The sequence below is a fragment of the Alexandromys fortis genome, unplaced genomic scaffold, assembly GCF_014885135.2.
Source record: "Alexandromys fortis isolate MF-2015 unplaced genomic scaffold, M_Fortis_MF-2015_v1.1 scaffold_12, whole genome shotgun sequence".
NCBI lineage: Eukaryota > Metazoa > Chordata > Mammalia > Rodentia > Cricetidae > Alexandromys > Alexandromys fortis.
In genome coordinates this window covers 6,985,851-7,006,780 of record NW_026067937.1, presented here as the reverse complement: position 1 = coordinate 7,006,780, position 20,930 = coordinate 6,985,851, and the positions used below count along the sequence as shown (strand labels likewise).

At 42.9% G+C, this 20,930-nt stretch overlaps 1 protein-coding gene across 1 annotated transcript in view; it reads left to right on the top strand.

The window, feature by feature from the left end:
- The window catches only part of Pamr1 (peptidase domain containing associated with muscle regeneration 1), a 91,319-nt gene that overhangs the window by 53,472 nt on the left and 16,917 nt on the right, over window positions 1-20,930 (top strand). The window contains exons 7-8 of the mRNA XM_050147122.1: window positions 16,498-16,710; window positions 18,535-18,601. Of these exons, the coding sequence (XP_050003079.1) occupies window positions 16,498-16,710; window positions 18,535-18,601 (280 nt within the window). The remainder of the gene's footprint in view (window positions 1-16,497; window positions 16,711-18,534; window positions 18,602-20,930) is intronic.

The window sequence follows — 20,930 nt, the reverse complement described above, 5'->3', positions numbered from 1 at the left end:
ATGAAAACTGCAAACAAACAACCACCATGACCCCCTAGGGAGATGGTCAAGGGATTTAATTCTCCATTGCCAGTTTTCAAAATGCAGTTCAGAAACTGTGACCCCCATTGCAGCTGGGTGAGAAGTTGAGTGTGGGCATCTCACCTGTCACTTGCTACCAGCCATCTGCGAAATTAAAGTTTTATTATTTTCTGTAAGGTCCAGGTCTGATTTTCCTCATAGGAAACTCTAACTCACTCGGTTGGCAAAGCATCCCCAAAATCCACACAGGCAGTTGACCTTGCTGTTTCAGAATAGATCTTAGCCATTGTTCATGGCAGTCTGTCCATGAGGAGAGTAAAACAGAGCAGTTGTGTGTGTGTATGTGTATATGTGTGTGTGGTATGTGTATGTGTGTGGTGTGTGTATGTCTGTGTAAGTTTGTGTGGTGTGTGTATGTGTATATGTGTGTGTACGTGTGTATATGTGCATGTGGTGTGTGTATGCGTACATGTGTGTGGTGTGTGTATGTGTTTATGTGTGTATATGTGTGTGTGGTGTGTGTGTATGTATGTGTGGTATATGTATATGTGTATGTGTGTGGTGTGTGTGTATGTGTGTGTATGTGTGTGTATGTGTGTGTGATGTGTGTGTATGTGTGTGTGTATGTGTGTGGAGTGTGTGTGTGTGTGTGCTCATGCGCATGTATGTGTGTGTACTCCTGTTTCCCTTCTGAGGATATCAATGGGCTGGAGCAATATTTCCAAAGGGAATTCTTTCAAAATTAGCAAGAGATGCAGGCAAGCATTTGGAGACTCTCCAAACTCCAAAATACCCAAATTGGACCTGGCACTTGCTTTGCAAAGCAGCTTCAAGAATAGCAAAGCCCGCACTGACGAGAGTCCAGCCCTTTATAGATGCGCCTTTAAGCCTGGTCCCCAGCAGACTCAGAGTCGGGAGTCAGAATCACACATTTCTTGTACAGCTTGTGATAGCTCAGATGCAGATCCTACCTGGTGTGGTGAGAGCCCAGGTGACTGATGGCCTCTGCTCACCAGAGTCCTTTCCGCCAGGTGAGGTGCATCTGCTCCTCCGTTCCAGACATGGTCCTGACATTAGACACTCTCATTTCTCATGCCTGCGGATGGGAGGAGAATAGGAATAGATTTTTCCACTTCATTCCCGAAGAAGCTTATACTTTAAAAAAAGTCAAATAGGGGTCTGAGAGGTCACTCCACGGGTAAAATGTTGGCTACACAGTGTGGGGACCTGAGGTCAACCCCCAAGGCAGGGCTCACATATAGCCCTGTGCATTACTGTGCACATCGGCAATCTCTGTGCTCCTAAGGGGAAAATGGAAGGTAGAGGCAGAACAATTCCTAGTGGTGGTCCTAGTGGATGCAGTGTGTGTGGGCAGCAGTGGAGAATCCCTGATTCAAAGGTGGAAGGCAGGAACCAGTGCTGGAGGTGGTCCTCTGTTTTCCATATATGTGCTATGACCTGTGCATGCCAACATTCATATTTACAAATGCACACACACACACACACACACACACACCTACATCACACACAATTATTTCTAAGAGCTCAGGCAGTATCAGGTATATAAAATAAAAGTGAAGTATTATTTTTCCTGACCCATCTTTGTTCTCAGAGGAACCACTTTGAGGAACACTAGGATCTATGTTTCTCAGGTTTTTTTCTAAGATAGGCAAAGTTAAGTTAGTTATTGAAGTCATATTTTAAACCAGGGATTCTCAACTGGGGTGGCTTTGCCCTCCACCTCCACACACAGATGGCATTTGGCAATATTGGAAGATGATCTGGATGCACATTGGGCGAGGATGCATCCTGTGGGCTGAGGCGTGCTGCTGAACGTCCTTCAAGACACAGGACAGGCTCTGGGACTGGAATTCAGCCCCAGGCCAGCAGGAAGAAGCTGGGAGACTCTGCATTAAACAAAAAGAGACGAAAGCACACTTACAAATTTTCAGTGTGTTGTCAATGTCCGTGGCATAGACTTTTTTTCTCAGCAAAACGATTGTTCACTATTCTATGGTGAATGTGAAAATGTACACTCGTCTAGTCCTTTAATGGACTTGTTACTGTTTGAAATATTGTGTTATTATGAAGAGGGCTCTCTGTTCAGAGGGAATACATGCTTATGTTTTTTTTAAATATTTATTTATTTATTATGTATACAATATTCTGTCTGTGTGTATGCCTGCAGGCCAGAAGAGGGCACCAGACCCCTCTACAGATGGTTGTGAGCCACCATGTGATTGCTGGGAATTGAAATCAGGACCTTTGGAAGAGCAGACAATGCTCTTAATCTCTGAGCCATCTCTCCAGCCCCCATGCTTATGTTTTTGAGAGCCATTGCTGAAGAGGCACTGGATGATTTGTTTAAGCAATCTGATACCATCTAGGGTTGCAGGAATGGGTTCGTTTTTTTTCTGCTGTTTAAAGGATCAAAAAGGCAGGAAAACCTGGAGAGTCAATGTTTATTCAAAAAGAACAAGTTTATTAGAGTTTAAAAGAAAAAAAATCCCGGTCAGGGAAGCACTAAATCTCAGCAGCTGTCCGGAGGATGATAATGGAGAAGGGGAGGGGGAGGACATATCATTTGAATTGAGCCAGCATGCAGGGCGGCCATTGGCAGCAGACGGATGGTGGGGGAGTGGGCTGTAGAGGAAGGATGAAGCCCTGAGTGTTGGGGAAACAGAGCTGGGAATGGCATAGAAGAAAAGAAAAAGTTAGGCTTTCCTGAGTGACTCAGGAAAGCGGATAGACTTCGCTCTGTATGCTGGGCAGGAATTCTGGGAAGGGAAGGTATTGACACTCTTTAAAGGGGTGTCTTTAGCATGGTTTGAAGTGAGCCTACCTCCACAGTGGTCCTGCCTTTCGGGGATGATCCCTCGTCCAGGTGATTGAGCGGCTGTCTGGGCTAATTCCTTTATACTTGGGGTAGCTTGGAATGGTAGGGCTTGATTTTTCTCTTGACCATAAAGGAACCAGTTTTCCCTTGATGGACTTACCACTGTTGTGTCAAATCTACAGGATGCTGCTTAATATAACTGTGGCTCTGTATTTCAGAAATTAGAGACTATTCTCAACAAACTGGAAGTGGGTTTCTACCCAAAGGAACCCTCAGCCTGAGGAGGAAGTTCCTGGTTTAGATGTATGAGGTTTGACTTCATTCCTGTGGCCAGGAGGATGTCAAAGCCCCTGACAGAACAGCCCATAGATGTTAGCTCTCAGCCTCACCTTCCCTGAGACCCTTCCCAAGGTGGAAACCTTTCCCCTGCTCTTGAGTGACCTCAGAAACCTAACTAAGGGGAATGGCCCCTCCTCAGCCCTCAGACTCAGCTCATCTCCTGCCAACACCCTCAGCGACCTCCAGGATCCCCCGGGCCACCATGTGAGAAAACGGGGCCTTTCTTTCCTCTGAGGGTTCCTGTTTCATTGTGTGGAGCACAAGGAGAAAGCAAGTCTTCTAGTAAATGGTCTGAAGCTTGTTTTGAAAGAGTGGAGAGCGAGAGATTCATCGCCTGCTCCAATTTCCATGTTGCCTTTGTTCCTCTGGCCCAGTTGACAGAGCTGGGCTTTTCCTCTGCATCCTAATGAAGGCCGATGAATATGGGCTAAATCTTCAGTCACAGTGTTCACACTGCCGGCTCTGACGCTCCTCGGAACAAAGCAAACCAGTCCTCACCAATTAAAGTAAAACGGTGGATCTGGACTCGCTGGGGCTTTTCGAGTCTCAGGAGGTTTCCCACTGTTCTGTCCCAAGGACCAAGGAGAAAGGGCAGGACAAGAGGCGCACTTTATTCTTGAGCTTCAAAGCAGCAGCCGGAGTTTCTCATCCGAATGAGCCACTGTGATACTTTGGGAGGGTCCGTGGAAAGACCAATGCTGATGGGAAGAGACTGTAGGAGACTCCTAGTGGGCAGCAGCCTTGTCTCATCTTAGATGGGTAAACCAAATGGCGAGCGGTTGATGTGATCTGTCCTGAGATCTGGCAGGCGAGGCTCTAAAAAAATTGGACTCACCGCCCTTTTTCTCGGTTCCGAAGGCCTCTCACCCTGAGCGTGTGTGAGATGGGTAATCTTTGTCTAAAGGGAGGTGGTGCATGCCAGCGTGGAGGCCTTGGAATTCAAGGCTAGTTGACTTTGGATTGACTATGAGTTAGCGTTTCCCAGCCGGCCAGCCTTGAATGAATGGTTTAACGAGTATGAGCCTCCATTTTCTGAGTTAGAAATTTCAGAAAAATAATACCAGGTCGTTTCCATGGCGTCTCTGTGGATGAAGTTGAGTGATCTATGCAAGACAGAGTTGAGTATTAGGAGCCATTATTTTAAAATTATTATTATAAATGCCTCTTTTAAATAAAATGTCATTTAAAATTTATTGTAAAGTTGCAGTGAATAAATCACTAAAATATTCCATGTTGTTTATAATAATGAGTAATGGCAGTAATGTAAATGACACATTAGGATAGAATCTCATTAAGGCACGGTACATGAAAGAAAAAATGGCCATATATTTTACCTTTCTTTTTTAATTTTATAATAGTTTAATTTCATTCATAAACTAATTTTTAAATACATTTTCTTCTTTCCTACATAGCTAAAAAAATTTAAACTTTTATTGAAAATAGATTCTTTTCTCCTATGATACATCCCAACCGCATTTTCTCCTCCCTCCATTCCTCGCTCCTACTGTGTAGTTAATGGACTTTTATGTGGTATTTCTATCCACACATATAGCATCATTGATCATGGCCATCTGCCCTTCAGCCCTCTTCCTCCTCCCCCTGTCTCTTGTTTCATGTAGGGTGTGTAATGGAGGGGGTGTTTTCCTAGTCAGAGCTCAGCAAACAGTGTTCCCCACAAATAGGAGAAATAGGTAAAGACATAGAGATTACTCACTAGCTGAACTGCTCCCACAAACACGGGATGGAGCCGACCACGTGGTCAGGGCCACCTGCTGTAGGGCTTCTCAGGCTCTGGGTCCATCTGCCTGTTCCTTGTCCCTGTCCTCTTGGCTTTTGTTTTGGCAGATGAAGTCACGGAGGCCGTACTTAATGCAGGAGGCAGATCTTATGTCGGTCCTGTGTTAAGAGATACCCATTAGAGTTGTAATGGGCTGTGGGCCTACAGAGAGTAGGGGAACCAAAGAATTAACCTGAAATGGGCCAGATGGAGGGTGAGGAGTGAGGGTTGCACACAGCTTTAATCCCAGCACTCTGGATACAGAGGCAGGGGCATCTCAGTGAGTTCAAGGCCAGCCTGTTCTACAAAGCAAGTTCCAGTACAGCCAGGACTGTTATATAGAGAAACCAAATGAAAAAAAAAAAATTAACTTAAAAAAAAAAGCATTCCTGAGGCCACAGCCCCACACATAGGCCCACAAAACTGCCATCTTTCTTAAAGACCTGCCTTGGGAAACATTCTTTACCTGGTTTCTACCAACTTCAAAAGTTGAAAACGTCTTCTTTGTATATTCCAAGGCATTCTTGTTGGCATCCATGTGCTAAAAAAGAAGTTTTTTTTTCTTGAGACAGGGTCTTATTTCTGTCACCCAGGCTAACCTCAAGTTTGCAGTCCTCCTGCCTTAATCTCCAAGTCCTGAGATTCCAGCGATGACCACTGTTCCCAGCTCCACTTGTGTGTGTGTGTGTGTGTGTGTGTGTGCATATACACACATTTGCAGATGTGCATGTAGAAGCCAGAGTCAACTAGGTATCTTTCTCAGAGGCCATCTATCTGGTTATTCAACAGTATCTCTTCCTGACCTGGAGATTTCCCTTTCAGCTAGCTTGACCGGCTAGAAAGACTCAGGGTTCCTTCTGTCTCTTCTTCTCCAGTGTTGGAATTACAAGCTCATTCCATACACTTTTTCCATGTGGGTTCTGGGCCTCGAACTCAGGTTCTCATGCCTGTGTGGCCAACATTTTCCTTCCTGAGCTCTTCTGCTGTCTCTCCAGTCCTACATCCATCTTGACTATGACTTAAAAGCTCCTGAAATTTGGGGGAAAACCAAAGAAGACTGTTATATCCAAGCAGATCCAGAAGCAGATCCATCAAGCGTCTCCTATCACAAAAGCTGCCCACTTATTACTCTATCACAGTAATATGCCAGGTTGATTTGAACAACAACAACAATATTAAACAGCTAAGGCTTTCTGAAAAATTGTCAGTGTTGACCGTCTCTTGGACACGGGCAGTTTTAAATAGGCCATCCAAGCACCGGAAAGTAGGGTTTGAAAGACACAGTGTACCAGAGGCCCAAGACAATACTGATTAAGATCAAATAGCCAATTAAGGCCCAGTCTCCAAATTGCTGCCGGATGAATAAATAGCAGTGTGTGCCCTCCAAGCCAGCTTCACATGGTAGCACCTCATTCACACCCACACAAGGCTAAAAAACATCAGGGAAGCAGAATTCTGCTGGCTGGAAAGGGATAAAAAGAGATTTTGGTGAAGGTTGTATCATCAACTAGTGTTATTATTTCTGTTCAGTGAGGACCTTCAAGAGAGTAAAACACACTTGTTTCAGTCCAGGAGCACCAAATTCAAGCATGAACCCAACAAGAAAAGTGTGGAGGAGAAATAGGCCATTGTCCGCTTGTCTCTGAGCACTGGCTTCGTGCTGAGTCAGGTTTTAGAATAACCTTGGTGAGGAGGGTAATGCTTTGTCCAAACAAAGACCAAACTGTTACAGGCTCTTTTCTTGATTTTGGTGAGGTTGGGTGGATATAAAGAGTATGCTAAGAATTGGAACTAACACCTTCCATCCCAGCTCCTACCACAGCTAGATCATAGGGTGACAACTTGTATTGACTTCAGGCCCGTGCCCTTTGTTACGATGCTCTGAAACTCTCACAGGGTGAGAATACCAACCCCAACTTTTGCTCAGTGGTTAACTCGGCCTTCTCAAGTACTTTATGACTAAAATTTGCCAAAAAGCAAATAGACTTCTTCATTCATCATTTTGTGGTTCATTATAGACCATTTGTGAAATCAACAATGACATAAATAATAACAATTGATTAATTATAAAATAAGAAGAAGCAGAATAAGAACAATAAAAATAGAAGAAGGTTTTGAGGAGATTAGACAAAGATCACCACAAGTTTATGTGGGGGTGAAAACATTTATTTTATTCTGACCCAGACTCTTTTCTATATCTTGTGTGTGTGTGTGTGTAATCCATACATGCATACACCTAGATACACACTGACTATATGACTATGAGACTGAGAAAGTCCATCATCTGCTGTCTGTAAAGTGGTGACCCAGAAAATCTGGTGATGAAGTTTGAAGGTCAGAGAGCCAATGATGTAGCTGGGTGAACAGAAGGCTAGAGGGCCAGGGCTTCTCAAGCTTCATGAAGAACAGCATTTTCCCCAGATGCTGGTCATGAAACTACCATGTTTGATTTTGGCTGTGCCGCATTTTGGGCTTGCTTTGGTCTCATCTCTCTTTTCTATGGGAATGTTTACTTTGTGCCAATATTAAAAGTATGGATTTTTTTTTAAATTTCACAGTGGCTCATATGTCCCAGAGTTTGTCTTAAGTCTCAAAAAATCCTTTGAGTTTTTGAGCAGAAGTAAGAAAATGAAGATTACTGAGGCTTAAGGAATGGGTTGAACTCATTTTGATTTGTGAAATGGATAAGAACCTTGTAGGGGCAGGAGGGCATGCCATGTTTTAAAAGTCACGTGTTTGGGTACCAAGTTGACAAGGGATGGGCTTGTGATGGCTAGGCAATTATATCACCATCTGTTTGCACTTTGTTATTTGAAGGGTTCTTGAAATCTGAAACATCTATGCTGTCGATTTGTAAACTGTCAAACTGGAGACTTTATGTTTGGTGTGAGTGCACATGTGCATATGTGTAAACACAGATAGATGGATGGATAGAAGGATAGACAGACAGACATGCCTACTCTTATGTTTTTCTTCAGTCCCTGGGTAAGGTCATGGGAATGAGTAGAGGTCACTGCAATACATGTGGAAAGAATGTTGTCTCTGAAGGATTTAGGACCTTCTTAAAGATTTATTCAAACTGCCAGCTAGCATTTTCCAGACTGTGGCACACAGCTGCTCCCATCATGAGGAAGCATCGCTGAGTCTGTTCTCAATGTCTCCTCCTCTATAACTTGTGGACTCATGCCTGATATACCGGCTGCACTCCACTGACTACGACATGTGCACTGGCTAAGTAGCAATCACTGTCTAGTAGCTTAGAGATGGAACAAATGCGATAAAACTGGGAACTCTAACTCCAAGTCCTCAGTAGTTACCCTGGGCAGAACATATACATTAGAATCTGGGTCTATTTCACTTGGTGTCCTACCTGTAAATTACGAAGCTTTCTTTCAGACCACATGGCTGGCTAAGTGGTATTAGGGCAGTTCCAGCAGTTTTGCCTCATGGAATCTGTGCTGCCATCCATACTAGAGCCAACTTCTGCTGTCAGCTGGTGTTGGCTGAGGTCCTTCACACCCTGCACAAATCACTGACAGCTTCAGGCTACTTCTTTCTTAGTTAGCATGCTACTTTTCCACGTGATCTTAGAACGAAGGCATTAGTCACAGACAAGCTGATGCTAACAGAAAAGGTGTGTGTATTTATTCCCACACCTTTATTGTGGTGTCTTCTTTTTCTCTATCAGAAGGAGTTGAGTCAGTCAGCCTAAAGAAACTAAACTGAGTTTTTTATAGTGACAATCCTTAAAATTTAATCAAACTATAAATTTTTTTTCCTTTATTTTTGTAGGGCTGGAGGCTGACATGTAGGAGGTACATTTGCTTGGGAAGTGCCCTGCTATTGGGTCATATCCTCAGACCTCTTGCTATGTTTTATTTTGAGGCAGCCTGGCTGAGTTGAGCTGATACTGAACCCACGCTGTAGCACAGGCTGGTATTGAACTTGCAGAATTCCCCTCCTCAGTTCCTGAATCCCTGGGACAGCAGGTCTGTGCCACCATGCCTGGATAAGGGGGTTTCTTCATTGAGAAAGATTTTGCTTGGTAGAAATCAGACCCAAAGAATAATCAGTTTGATGGGCTGTCATGGGTTCTTTTCATTTGTAAGTGCCTTCATGAGGCCAAGGAGAGGTTGGGCACACAAGTCTTAGTAGAATAAGCCACAACTAACATCGCTTGTGTTTCTGGCTTGGATTTGGAAGAACCCTTCTGTCTGCATACATGAACTCACGCAACTGCAAGAGGCTTGTGCAGAATCCAGCCAGCTAGTTCCAGCATGGATGAAGGAAGGGCTCATGAAGTCCCACTCCTAGCTGAGAAGTTCCTGCAATTGATGACTGAAAGAGCTTTCCTCAGGGACGCAGTCTCTAAAAGTCCCCATGCTCCTGTAGACGGTCTCATATCCATGCATATATAGGCAACACTAACCACGGTTGAAAGAGAGAGAGAGAGAGAGAGAGAGAGAGAGAGAGAGAGAGAGAGAGAGAGAGAATTCAGTAGTTAGGAGGGAAATGTGGTGGTGGGGTATAGGGACGGAATTGGAGATGACAGAACAGGGACCAGACTTGATCAAAGCACATTATATTCATGTATGTATTTCTCAAATGATAAAAATGTTTTAAAAAGATATAGAAAAGCACCTGCCAATGCCTTTTTCTTCTTGGCATGAGTGAGGGTGACTTGCTAAATACATAGTGATCCATCAATATTTCTCCAGTCCTCCAACAAGTGACATGATAGATTTTAGAAAGACAGAGTAAGTTGGTTTTTTTGTTCCCAGAAAGCTTTGTAACCACTCTTGTCTACAAATCTGAACTTTGAGTCTGGAGATCTAAGCAAAAGAAAAATGATAAATATTTATAGAAGATTAGTGCACACATTAAAATTCTAGATTCATTCATAAAATATACTTCTTCTGTGGACAGGAATATTATATGGATAATGAAAGAAGGGAAGAGGGAGCAGGTTGAGTTTCCATGACTGGGCTCTGCCTCAGGGCCTGCTGGGTGAATGGGTGAGGGGATGGACGAGGTAGCTCCAGTATGAACTTCCTTCCGTCACAGGCAGTGCGACTTTATCTGAGTGCAGGAAGTGGTGTTATGGGTGTGTAGCAATGAACCAGTCTTCCTGAAGACAATGTCACAAGGTCCTGACATATTGTCTAATGCTGCTATCTTCGTGCCCACTGCTTTCTGGCCTTGGTCACCTCAGCTTTCAGTAGTGGTTCTTACTGTGCCAATCAGAAGGAAGAAAAGCAATATAACTTTATTTACTCTAAATCAACTTAAACCTAGCTCTCAGATCTATAATTGGGAATTCAGTATTGGTGGTTGCAGGGGTCTTCTTCAGGCCACAGGCTGTATAGAATCATACTGTGTTGACAGCATTAAATCACCTGGGCAAGTAAGGCTTCTTTCTTCATCTTGAGAGATCCCGTTTTCTACACTACCTGAGCAGTTCGGGTACAATAGCTTGGCTGGGGTGAATCTCTGCCTTGGAGCTCGAGAGTGCTCACGGAAGCTGGAAGTCCTTCTCTAAGGATTTATCTTCAAAATTCCTGTTCACCTTCCTTCAAGAACTCATTACCCAGTCTTGTTCATGGGCTCTGGAACAATTGCCTCACTAGGCTCCCATCACTGTCTACAGAGTCAAGAAGGGAAGGCGTGAGGATTCTGGTGCCTCTGGTAAGGAACAGCAGATCTGTCTCAGGCTACTTTCTCCTGGATCAAGCATTTGGCACTAGGCTTTTGCTAAAGCAAGCACTCCTAGGATCAGACAGTACAGGAACTGGAGGAGACAAGAAAGGGGAGGAAATCAGTCAAGAGTGTTTTCTACTGAATTCCCAAATGCAGCCTGATTCCATAGGCTTCTGGAAAGTGTGAAGTAGAGCTCACAAAACATGCCCATCCCATTGGTAACTCTTGGTTGGATAAAGGGTGAGACAAAATCACGGCAATTTCCCACTCTCTTAAGTTGGACAATCTAGTTTCCATACCCAAAGATGGTCCTCTGTAGGATGCAGGTGCCAACTCTCAGCAACGAGACATGGTTTGAAAAGTAGAAGGCAGCTCTCTTGGGTTGGTATAGGGATATCAGGAACCTGGTGGAGGTTCCTGGAGAATCCAAGACAAGAACAGTTTAAATTTTTCCATGTGTGTCTGTAAAATGGAGTCACAATGAACTACCTCATACAGTGCCCTTCAGGGAGGGAGGGACTAAGGATATGGATGGCCTTTAACTGTTCATCTGAAGCAATCTTTTACAAAAATACCCTTCTGGTGACTATTTTGTTCATACACTAGCATATAAGGGCATACTGAATTTGATGTGTTTGTGTCCCCAGGCTGAGTATCAAAAGGCAACATGCTATTTATTATCCATCATGGGATGTTCTACTTAACAAAGTTGGTACTCTAGTTCCTTTAAGCCAGACATAGAGATATTTTAAATTCTCTATTGGCTGTGTCTGAAACATCCTTTCCACTGAGGTGAAATGAGACATAAAGACTTTGAAAAAAAAATCAAAGAGAAAAGAATCATGAATCTGTCCGATGTTGAGATACAAAGGTTTCCAAAAAGAGAACACATGGAAGATTGGGGGTTGCTTTGAAGTCTTTGGGAAGGACTTCTGATGAGATGTGGATGGTCTGTATACCCCCAGGGAGCTATCTAACGAGGAGGAACAACGGTGGGTAGACCAAGTTTCAGACTTCCCTTCAAAAGCATGGTAAGTGGGTGTGCAGCTTGGGAAGATCCAGAGAACGCAGAGAAGAGACAATTCTATCCAGGGGCTGTTTGCTATAGGAGTAAGGTTTTAAGGTTTTAGTATGTAGGATTTAAAATGTGAACGTAAGACACCACACTTGGTATCCAGACGTCTGAGTGGGCAGACTTGAATTTGAATTTGGAAGCTTGTTTCTTGGTAAGCTACTAAAGTTCAGAAAATGGAGAGGAATACTGCATTGTGTTCTAGAGCAGTGGTTCTCAACCTTCTTAATGCTGTGACCCTTTAATGCCGTCCCTCATGTTGGGGTGACTCCCAACCATAAAATTATTTTTTCTTCCTATTTAATAACTGTGATTTTGCTACTGTTATTAATAGTAATGCCAATAAGTTTGGAGACTGAGGTTTGCCAAAGCAGTTATGACCCATAGGTTGAGAACCGCTGTTCTAATAGTTCCAGTAATGGCCACTCAAGCCTTCTCTTTGGGATGTTCTGTAATATGTTTTCAATTTGATAAGATGGCTTTTAAAAGTAGTTGACTACTTTGCAAACAATTGCAAATATAGAAAAATAAACTTTTTTTTTACGTTTTCATTCTAAACACACACACGTTATAGACCTGCTTTACACACAAGAAAAATAACGTTTTGAGACATTAATTCCCAATCATTGTTCATTCAGTAGAAGGATGAGTGAATTAATTCTACCTCTTTGGTTAATTGTGATTATTTGAACTCCTATGCTAGAAGGCACTGTTTTCTACCAGTGCCTAGTGGCTGAAGAGATTTCAAGGAAAAACTTTGCCAATGACCATGCATAATATTAAGGAGATTTTTCTTGGGATGGAGAGCCTATGGGACATTTGACAAGAGGCACAGGACAGCAAATGTTGACTTTAGATACTTAACAGAGGGGGGCCAGGCTGTCTTGCCTTATCCTCGATAGTCTAACAAGAGAAATAGCATTAACAATAATAAACAAGAAACTTGTCTGCTGATATTTTAGGACTGCAAATTTTGAAAACAAAATATAAAGAAGCAAAAGCTATTCTCAGAGATATAAGCCATAGATAATGACTAGTTTAAAAATTATTTCCCTCATCCCCCCCAACTGCTTTGTAAATATATGTCCATTCTATATGTGAGTTTCTTCATGTTTTGGAGGATTTGAGACTATGAATCTGTGGATGTTTTCCAGCTACTCTCTCCTTAGTACATTGCTTCTGTTCCTCCCTCGCCTCTCATCCATGAACATCAATTTACATACATATTTTTTCATTTTTTATATACATATTTATTTTCCTATACATTTTTACCTCTTGGCCATTTAGGCTGAGTTATGATTCTTTTCTTGAAAGTGTTCTTTCTAATACTCTTCAGCCCCATTAGATTTCCTTTTAAATCATCCACTGAATTTTTTTTATTTTGTCATTGTACTTTTCTATTTTAAATTTTTCCTGTGGTTGTATTTCAAGGGTTATATTTTCCTGATAAAGCTACCAATCTTGTCTTTGATTTCCTTGAGCATATTTAGCATAGTTACTTTTTAAAGTGCTACCACAAAACTTCATTTTCTGGGTCTTTAATGAAGCACTTATGGTCTGTTTCTCTTGATACTCAGTAATGTGGTCTTGTCTTCCTTCTTGGTCAGTTCTGGTTACTACAACCAAATGGCACCGATCAAGTGGTTTAACATTTTATTTCTCATAGTTACAGAGGCTAGGAAGTCCAGCATCAAGATACTAGAAGACCTACTTCCCAGTTCAAAGGTGTAAGGAAGGCAGGAGAGAGAACTGTCTGGATTCCATTTTATAAAGACAGTGATACCATTCATGAGGGTGCTATCTTCATGGATTAATTACTTCCTAAACACTTTGCCTGTGAATGCCACACTATTGGGAGTAGTCAGGATTTCAACACAAGGCTTTTGAGGGAGACACGAGCATTCACTCCACTGAATAGTTCATTGGATCCTCACTTAAAAGTATGCTTGGATCTATCCTGGTGACATTATATATGGAATAACTTAAACCAGTAAGTGTTCTCAGAATTCTCTGTTGATTTAGCTGTGGCTTTTCTTAGCTCAGAAGATGCACTATATGAAAAGTATACATATGACCTGATTTGACAAATGTCGTGTTGTAAATTGTACACACTGAAGCATTGTGAAGAGTCATATCCTCACAGCTTGGGTAGAGATGGCGATAGATTCCAAATTAGCATCTCTTTCATTTTTATTTTTAAAGCCTTCCCAGTGAAAGAAATGAATGACTTGAAGGTTCAAGAACTCCTTAGGGTTCAAACCCACAGTAAATGTAGCAAATGTACGATTCCTGAGGGTCTAGCCCATGCTAAATCATCAAGTCTATCAAATTCTGAAAGTGACACCTTCCAAGGAAAGAGAAAGCCAGCTCTCAGGCTTCCCTGTCCCAAACATCAGCAGAAAGGATTTCTTATCATCTTCTGAAGCTGCCGTGGCTACCGTCCAGTTCTTCGGTTTTCACTGTTTTAGGACTGGCCTTAAATGCCACCCAGCCTCTCTTGGCCATGAGCAAAGGAAGAACAACGCTTGTATTATACAAACTTCAGCTCTTAGATGGACTAATTTGCCATAGATTTAAGTAAAAGCCCGAGTTAGGCAATCTAGTTGGGGGTCGTGGCCCAAGTGAATAATTCTGCCTCAGCAAAGGGCTGCTTATTGACTCCAAACTTCAGTCGATGGTTACTTTTTTGGGAGCATGGATCCAGGTATTTCAGTCCTGAATCCCGTGAAGGGCCAGCAACTTGACTTAAAGTTTCCCAGTTACTGTGTTATGATTAGTTGCACAGTTTTTAACATGCAGGCGGGATACACCGTGGTTCCAGCAGTTGTCTTTTGGCTGTGTGCTCAGAACTGAATGCGTCTGTACTGGGTGAAGGGAGCAGCACTGGGCATTTCCTTTGCCCATTTCTCCCATATGAGAGGCATTCCTGAAAACGTTAACACTGAGGTTTTCTGAGTCCATCTGAAGTGGTGTGCCTTGCTATGCCATCTCAGTATTTTTGAGCAGCTTGCTCCGTGAGGCCCCTTTTCTTACACTTAAAATAGGAGCTTAGGATTCACTCACCGGAGGAGCTGCTTATATTACATAACCGCAAGGCACACATTATGATTGATCTGTTGCCGTATGGCCTCGACAGTCTCCGAGGAGAGACAAGCCACTCATTTGGCTGGTTCTAGCGATTTTCCCAAGTGGTACATAGAAAAGATATTTATTTCTTTTTAAGTTTTGAATATTTTAGAGGTATTATCTGAATGGAAATTCTTTTCTTGCCTGGGGGCAAGTAAATTAATTCCTGGGAAGGAAATCGGGGCAGTGAGTTATAGGGAGAAAGGCCTGCGGAAGGTAAAATCGCATTACTTGGGGACTGTTCCAGGGGAATGAGTCTGCGCCTGGGAAGAAATGGCTGAAGAGAAGTCAGAGATAGGCACTGGAGACAGGGCTCACTTGTTGCTCTTGCAGAGAACCCGGGTTACATCCCCAGCACCCACCCAGTGGGTCACAGCAGTCAAGGCATAGGATTCCCCTCTTCTGACCTCTGCAGACACCCAGCACAATGTAGCTCACAAATATATGCCAACACTCATACACATAAAATACAATAAATATTGAAAAACGAAACAAGGGAAGCTGATAAAGCCATTGGTCCCAAATTCAATAGTTACAGGTTGCATTCTTCAGGAGACTCGCTGTTTTTTCCCTAGGCTGGTCATATTCATTACCGTGTCCTAGTCTGTTTCAGTCAGTTCTGCTCCGTACCCAATAGAGCATGTCTAGGCTATGGCTGGAAAGGCCCAGAATAGCTGCTGATGTCATTGTGACTTTAAGTCTCTGTCCGACAGGAATGAAAGAAGAGAGATTTCTTCATAATGAATGCTCACTGGGCAGATGGAAAGTTCCATTTGGAGATGAGGGAAGTCTGCTGGATCTGCAATTATATTATATAGCATTATTTGGTGTGTATGGATGTTGTGCCTGCATCTGTGTCAGTGAGCAGCTTACACTCCTGATGCCTGAAGGCTAGAAGACAGACCTCCTGGAACCGGGGTGATAGACAGTTGTGAACTACTCTGTGGATGCTGGGAATCGACCCTGGTCTCTTGGAAGAGCGATTGGTGCTCCCGATTGCTGAGCCATCTTTCCAGCACTCCCCCAACACCCTGTTTTGTTTTTTTTTTTTTTTAAAAAAAAAACAAAACAAAACAAAAAGTTTTCAGCATACTATTTTCTTCCTGGAGATGAAAACTAAAGCCTACATCCATTTTAGATAAGCACTCTTGTTTCAGGTCAGTTCTACTTTCTGACTACACAGCATAAGTAGGAAACTGGTGAAGTCCGGTTTAGTTGCCTAAGTGTTAGAAAGTGAAAGATATAAGGCAATTCGTCCAAAAAACAATGACCATGCTATATTGATTGAAAAGTCTAGGTGACATATTTATATCGTCCAGGCTTTCCTAGCTTCCACAGCTTGAGAACAAAGGGAACAATATCATGGAAGGCCAAGATTTAGTGTCTAACTGATTTATATTTAGAACGAGTGATTGCTTGATTCAGGAATAAGCCATAAAGCAAGCCGAAGACACGCTTTCCGCACGCTTCCCTAGGCTGAAGTTCCTCTCGGAGCTCCTTCTGAGCAGTGTTGTTAGCAGGCTCTCTGCCGCTGTCTTTTTAATTCAGTGAAATGTGAGAGGAGTCTATTCTAAACCCGGATGACTCAGACTTTCAACAGTTCTTCTTTTCTTCTTCTTCCACTTCTAGTCCTTGAAGAAAAAAACTGCTCAGACCTCAGAGGCCCAGTCAATGGGTACCGGAAGATCACAGGAGGGCCTGGGCTCCTCGATGCGCACCATGTGAAAATCAGCACGGTCGTGTCATTCTTTTGTAATGGCTCCTACGTTCTCAGTGGCAACGAGAAAAGAACTTGCCAGCAGGATGGAGAGTGGTCGGGGAAGCAGCCCATTTGCTTAAAAGGTAACTCAGGGATGTTTCTGGATTCTGTGGATGTGCACAGAGTAGGTGTAATTCTTTGGCAGCTCCTATGCCCGCTTTTAAGTCCCTGGAATAATATCTTCTTGCAGGCTTACCTGCAAATCATTTGCAACTCTCATCTTGGAGAGTATCCTTTCAAATTTTTGCCTCTTTTTTTTTCTGGGACCCAAGAAGACCCCGCTCTCATCTTTTCTAAGATGACGAAGAAGAGTGGGTTGGGAAAGATGGCCAGGCTGAGTTGTGGATAGGTAAATCCAAAGATGGAATTTGTAAACCTTTGCCTGGCTGCTTTTGTTGTGTCTCTAATAAGAGTCAACAAGCACGTGTTGCTGGGGAGGCTGCAGATGTCGATGGCTAAAAACAAAGACAGCAGACCTTGAAAAATCTAGCGGGCAGTTAGAAGAACAAATGAAGAAGAGAGGGAGAGAGAGAGAGAGAGAGAGAGAGAGAGAGAGAGAGAGAGAGAGAGAGAGAGAGAGAGAGAGAGAGGAGAGAGAGAGAGCGAGAGAGAGAGAGAGAGAGAGAGAGAGAGAGAGAGAGAGAGAGAGAGAGAGAGAGAGAGATCAGTCGTCCTGAAATTGAGAGATGGCGAAGTAGGATCCGTAGCAGTCAAGAGGGATTTAAGGACACTAGGAGGAGCTGGGATAGCACTCCGGATGAAGACAGGAGAAGAAGTGGGCGTAGATGGAAGTGGAAGCGTCTGTCTTATGGCATGCTCAAAGCAAGCCAGTCTAGGAAGTAACATTTAAAATATAGGCTGGGAACAGAAAACCCTGGACCGTTGTGCAGGGATGCCAGGGTGCCCCCCATCACAGTCAAGATGCAGTTTCTCCTCGACTTTACCCATTAGTTGTTCTGGGCTGACGCTGCCTTAACTGAGAAGAAAATTGGGTTCATGTCCTAGATTGTCAACACCATTGCTCCCCACCCTCCACTCTCTCTGCTGGGTGTTTGTCAACAACCCGGATCATGGGGAAAGGGATGAAAGAGAGGAGGGGATAAATGTGAAAGGGATAAATCACTTTAGACTTTCGCCAGGAGCGACTCTCCCCCGCCCGGCGCAGGCCCTGACGTTTTGTTTCATTAAGTATGGGAACGGTGTTGCATATGTCCTTGGAGGTTTTTGTCAACTTTTCTCTTACAAATTAATACAACCAAAGTACTCTAAGTTGCTAATTAGACAAATGTTGGCTGCTGGATTGGGAAAGTGAGGTGGGAAGGATTCCTTTTTCCCTGGAAGAAAAAAAAAAAGAGAGAAAGATTTCAGTGAATTGAAACTGGGCTCCGAGTTGTCCTCTGGTGACTGCGAGGGACCTTCATTGCGGAGACAGGACAAGGAATGGTTGGTTACTCGGGACTTATTTATAATTGGCCCTGCGGTCTGGTTTTAAACAAGGACTTCTTAATTCCCCCCGTGGGCTGTATTTTGGCACCTTCACTTTGAGTTTGATCCCATTATGATCTAGCTTGCTAACACCATTCCCATGAACAGATGGCCCTAATCTATGAAGTGCCACTGTCCCTAGTCACCTTGGCAGAACAGTTTTTTTTTTTTTTGTTTTTGTTTTTGTTTTTTGTTTTCCAGAGGGGACTACTGGATTCTCCAGAGGCAGCTGCCACTATGGTGAAAAGCAGCTGAAATCGTGCTAAGTGCACGGTTGACAATTTTCTAATGCATCCAACCTCTGAGACCGGGGAATGGATGCATGGTGTCGAGAAGGGAGGGAGTCAGGTATTATTCTGGATGCTATGGGGTGAACGGTGAAGATGCTAAAGGATCACACAGCATAGCTTATCTGTTTCTAGCCTGCCGGGAACCGAAGATCTCGGACCTGGTGAGAAGGAGAGTCCTCCCGATGCAGGTTCAGTCAAGGTGAGACCAAGCCCCCGAACTCCACTTTCAGGGCTAATGACTATCCTCCCTTCTCCACTTGTGTTTGGCCAAAGGCAGCCTGGCATTTCTTAGGGACATTTAGTACTAACGGGTCAGGAAAGAATGGGGCTTGTTAGATGGAGGCTCGTTAGCCAGCTGCTTTTGGCCAAGACGTAGCTACTACTGGAAGAGGTACAAGTTTTACTGGATCGTGGGAAAGCAGATGGCTGATGGGAAGCAGCGAGCTTCCCTGATGATCTTTGAGGAGTTGGAGCTTAGTACTTTCGTCTTCCTGAAACCACTGCTTCTTTATTATGGCAGCTTCTAGGAGCTGGCAAATCCTGCCAAATACTGCAGCAAGCTAGGGTTTAGGGACACAAGCTTGATGGTGACCAACCAGATGAGGCAAATTGGTAGAGCCCAGGAGCTAAAGATAAATGACCAGTCTAAATGAGGGATATGAACTTTTGTGTATACCCGATGCTTCTCTCGGGAAGACAGAGGAGGTGGCCAAAAAGACCATTTCTTGCTTTGTCCTCTTCTTTATTCTCTTTGCTGACATTGCACAGACATTTTTGGTTTTCTTCTACCAATCCCAGCATATTCTGCATTAGAAATATTAAACTTGTTGCTTGTTCAGTCTGGAAACTGCTCCTTCTGCGTATATAGAAGCTTAGCGCCCCCCCCCCCCATATCTTTCAGTTCTCTGCTTGTTTTACCGAGGAGAGATATCATCTCTAACTGTCCTTTTATGATTATTTTAAAAATATTTTATGGTATTGAGGAATGTACCCAGAGCTTAATACACAATAGATAAATACTTTACTACCACACTCCCAGCCCAGAGCTGTCGTCTCAGTGAAGCGAGCAGCAACACACGTGTCCTGACGCCACATCAGGCTGCTTCCATTGCCGCCTTTGTTCTCTGTCCTTCACCATGATTCTTATTTCATTTTAGAATCCCTGTCTTCTCCTTCTCTCTCTCTCTCTCTCTCTCTCTCTCTCTCTCTCTCTCTCTCTCTCCTTCCCTCCCTCCCTCCCTTCCCTCCTTCCACCTCAAATATACAACTTACAAGTAAAGGAATACTGTTCACTTCATTTATGCTGAAATTTTCTTGCTTGATACTACCTCTGCCACATAGAAGTCATTCAGTTCATAGCTCTTGAATGAATAAATTTGATTGACAATTATGGGTTCAAAAAATGCTCCTGTCTCTCTTTAATCCCAGTTATGTTTAAGCAACTTCCTGAAGTTACTGGGCCCTCATTTTTTCTTTTTAAAACCAGTGGTAATTAATAATCTTGGGGGATTGTTGTAAGGATAAAAGCCACAATGGCAAACCTAATTCAAGGACACATTAAAAAAAATCATCCACCATAATCTCGTCCCAGAGATGCAGAGATGGTTCAACATATGAAAATCTGTCAATGTAATCCACTATTTAAACAATCTGAAAGAAAAAGAACACATGATCATCTCATTAGATGCTGAAAAAGCCTTTGACAAAATTCAACCCCCATTCACGATAAAAGTGTTGGAGAGATCTGGGATATAAGGAACATACCTAAACATAATAAAGACAATATACAGCAAGCCAACAATCAACATCAAATTAAATGGAGAGAAACTCAAAATGATTCCACTAAAATCAGGAGCAAAACTAGGCTATCCAGTCTCTCCATATCTATTCAATATAGTACTCGATGTTCCAGCTAAAACAATAAGACAACAAAAGGAGATCAAGGGCATATGAATTGGAAAGGAAGATGTCAAACTTTTGCTATTTGCAGATGATTTGGTAGTATTCATAAGTGACCCCAAAAATTCTACCATGGAACTCCTATAGCTGATAGACATCTTCAGTAATATGGCGGGATACAAGATTAACTAAAAAAAAAATTAGTAGCCCTCCTATATACAAAAAATAAATGGGCTGAGAAAGAAATCAGAGAAACAACACCCTTTACAATAACCACAAATAATACAAAATACTTTGGGTTAGCTCTAACAAAACAAGTGAAAGACCTATATAACAAGAATTTAAGTCTTTGAAGAAAGAAATTGAAGAAGATATCAGAAAATTTTGAGATATCTCCCATGCTCTTGGATAAGTACAATTAACATAATAAAAATGGCAGTCTTACCAAAAGCAATCTACAGAGTCAATGCAATTCTCATCAAAATCCCAGCAAAATTCTTCACAGATCTTGAAAGAACAATATTCAGCTGCATATGGGAAAACAAAAACAAAAAATCCAGGATAGCTAAAACAGTGCTATACAATGAGGGAACTTGGTTCTGCCTCAACTTGATATGCCAGGCTTTGTT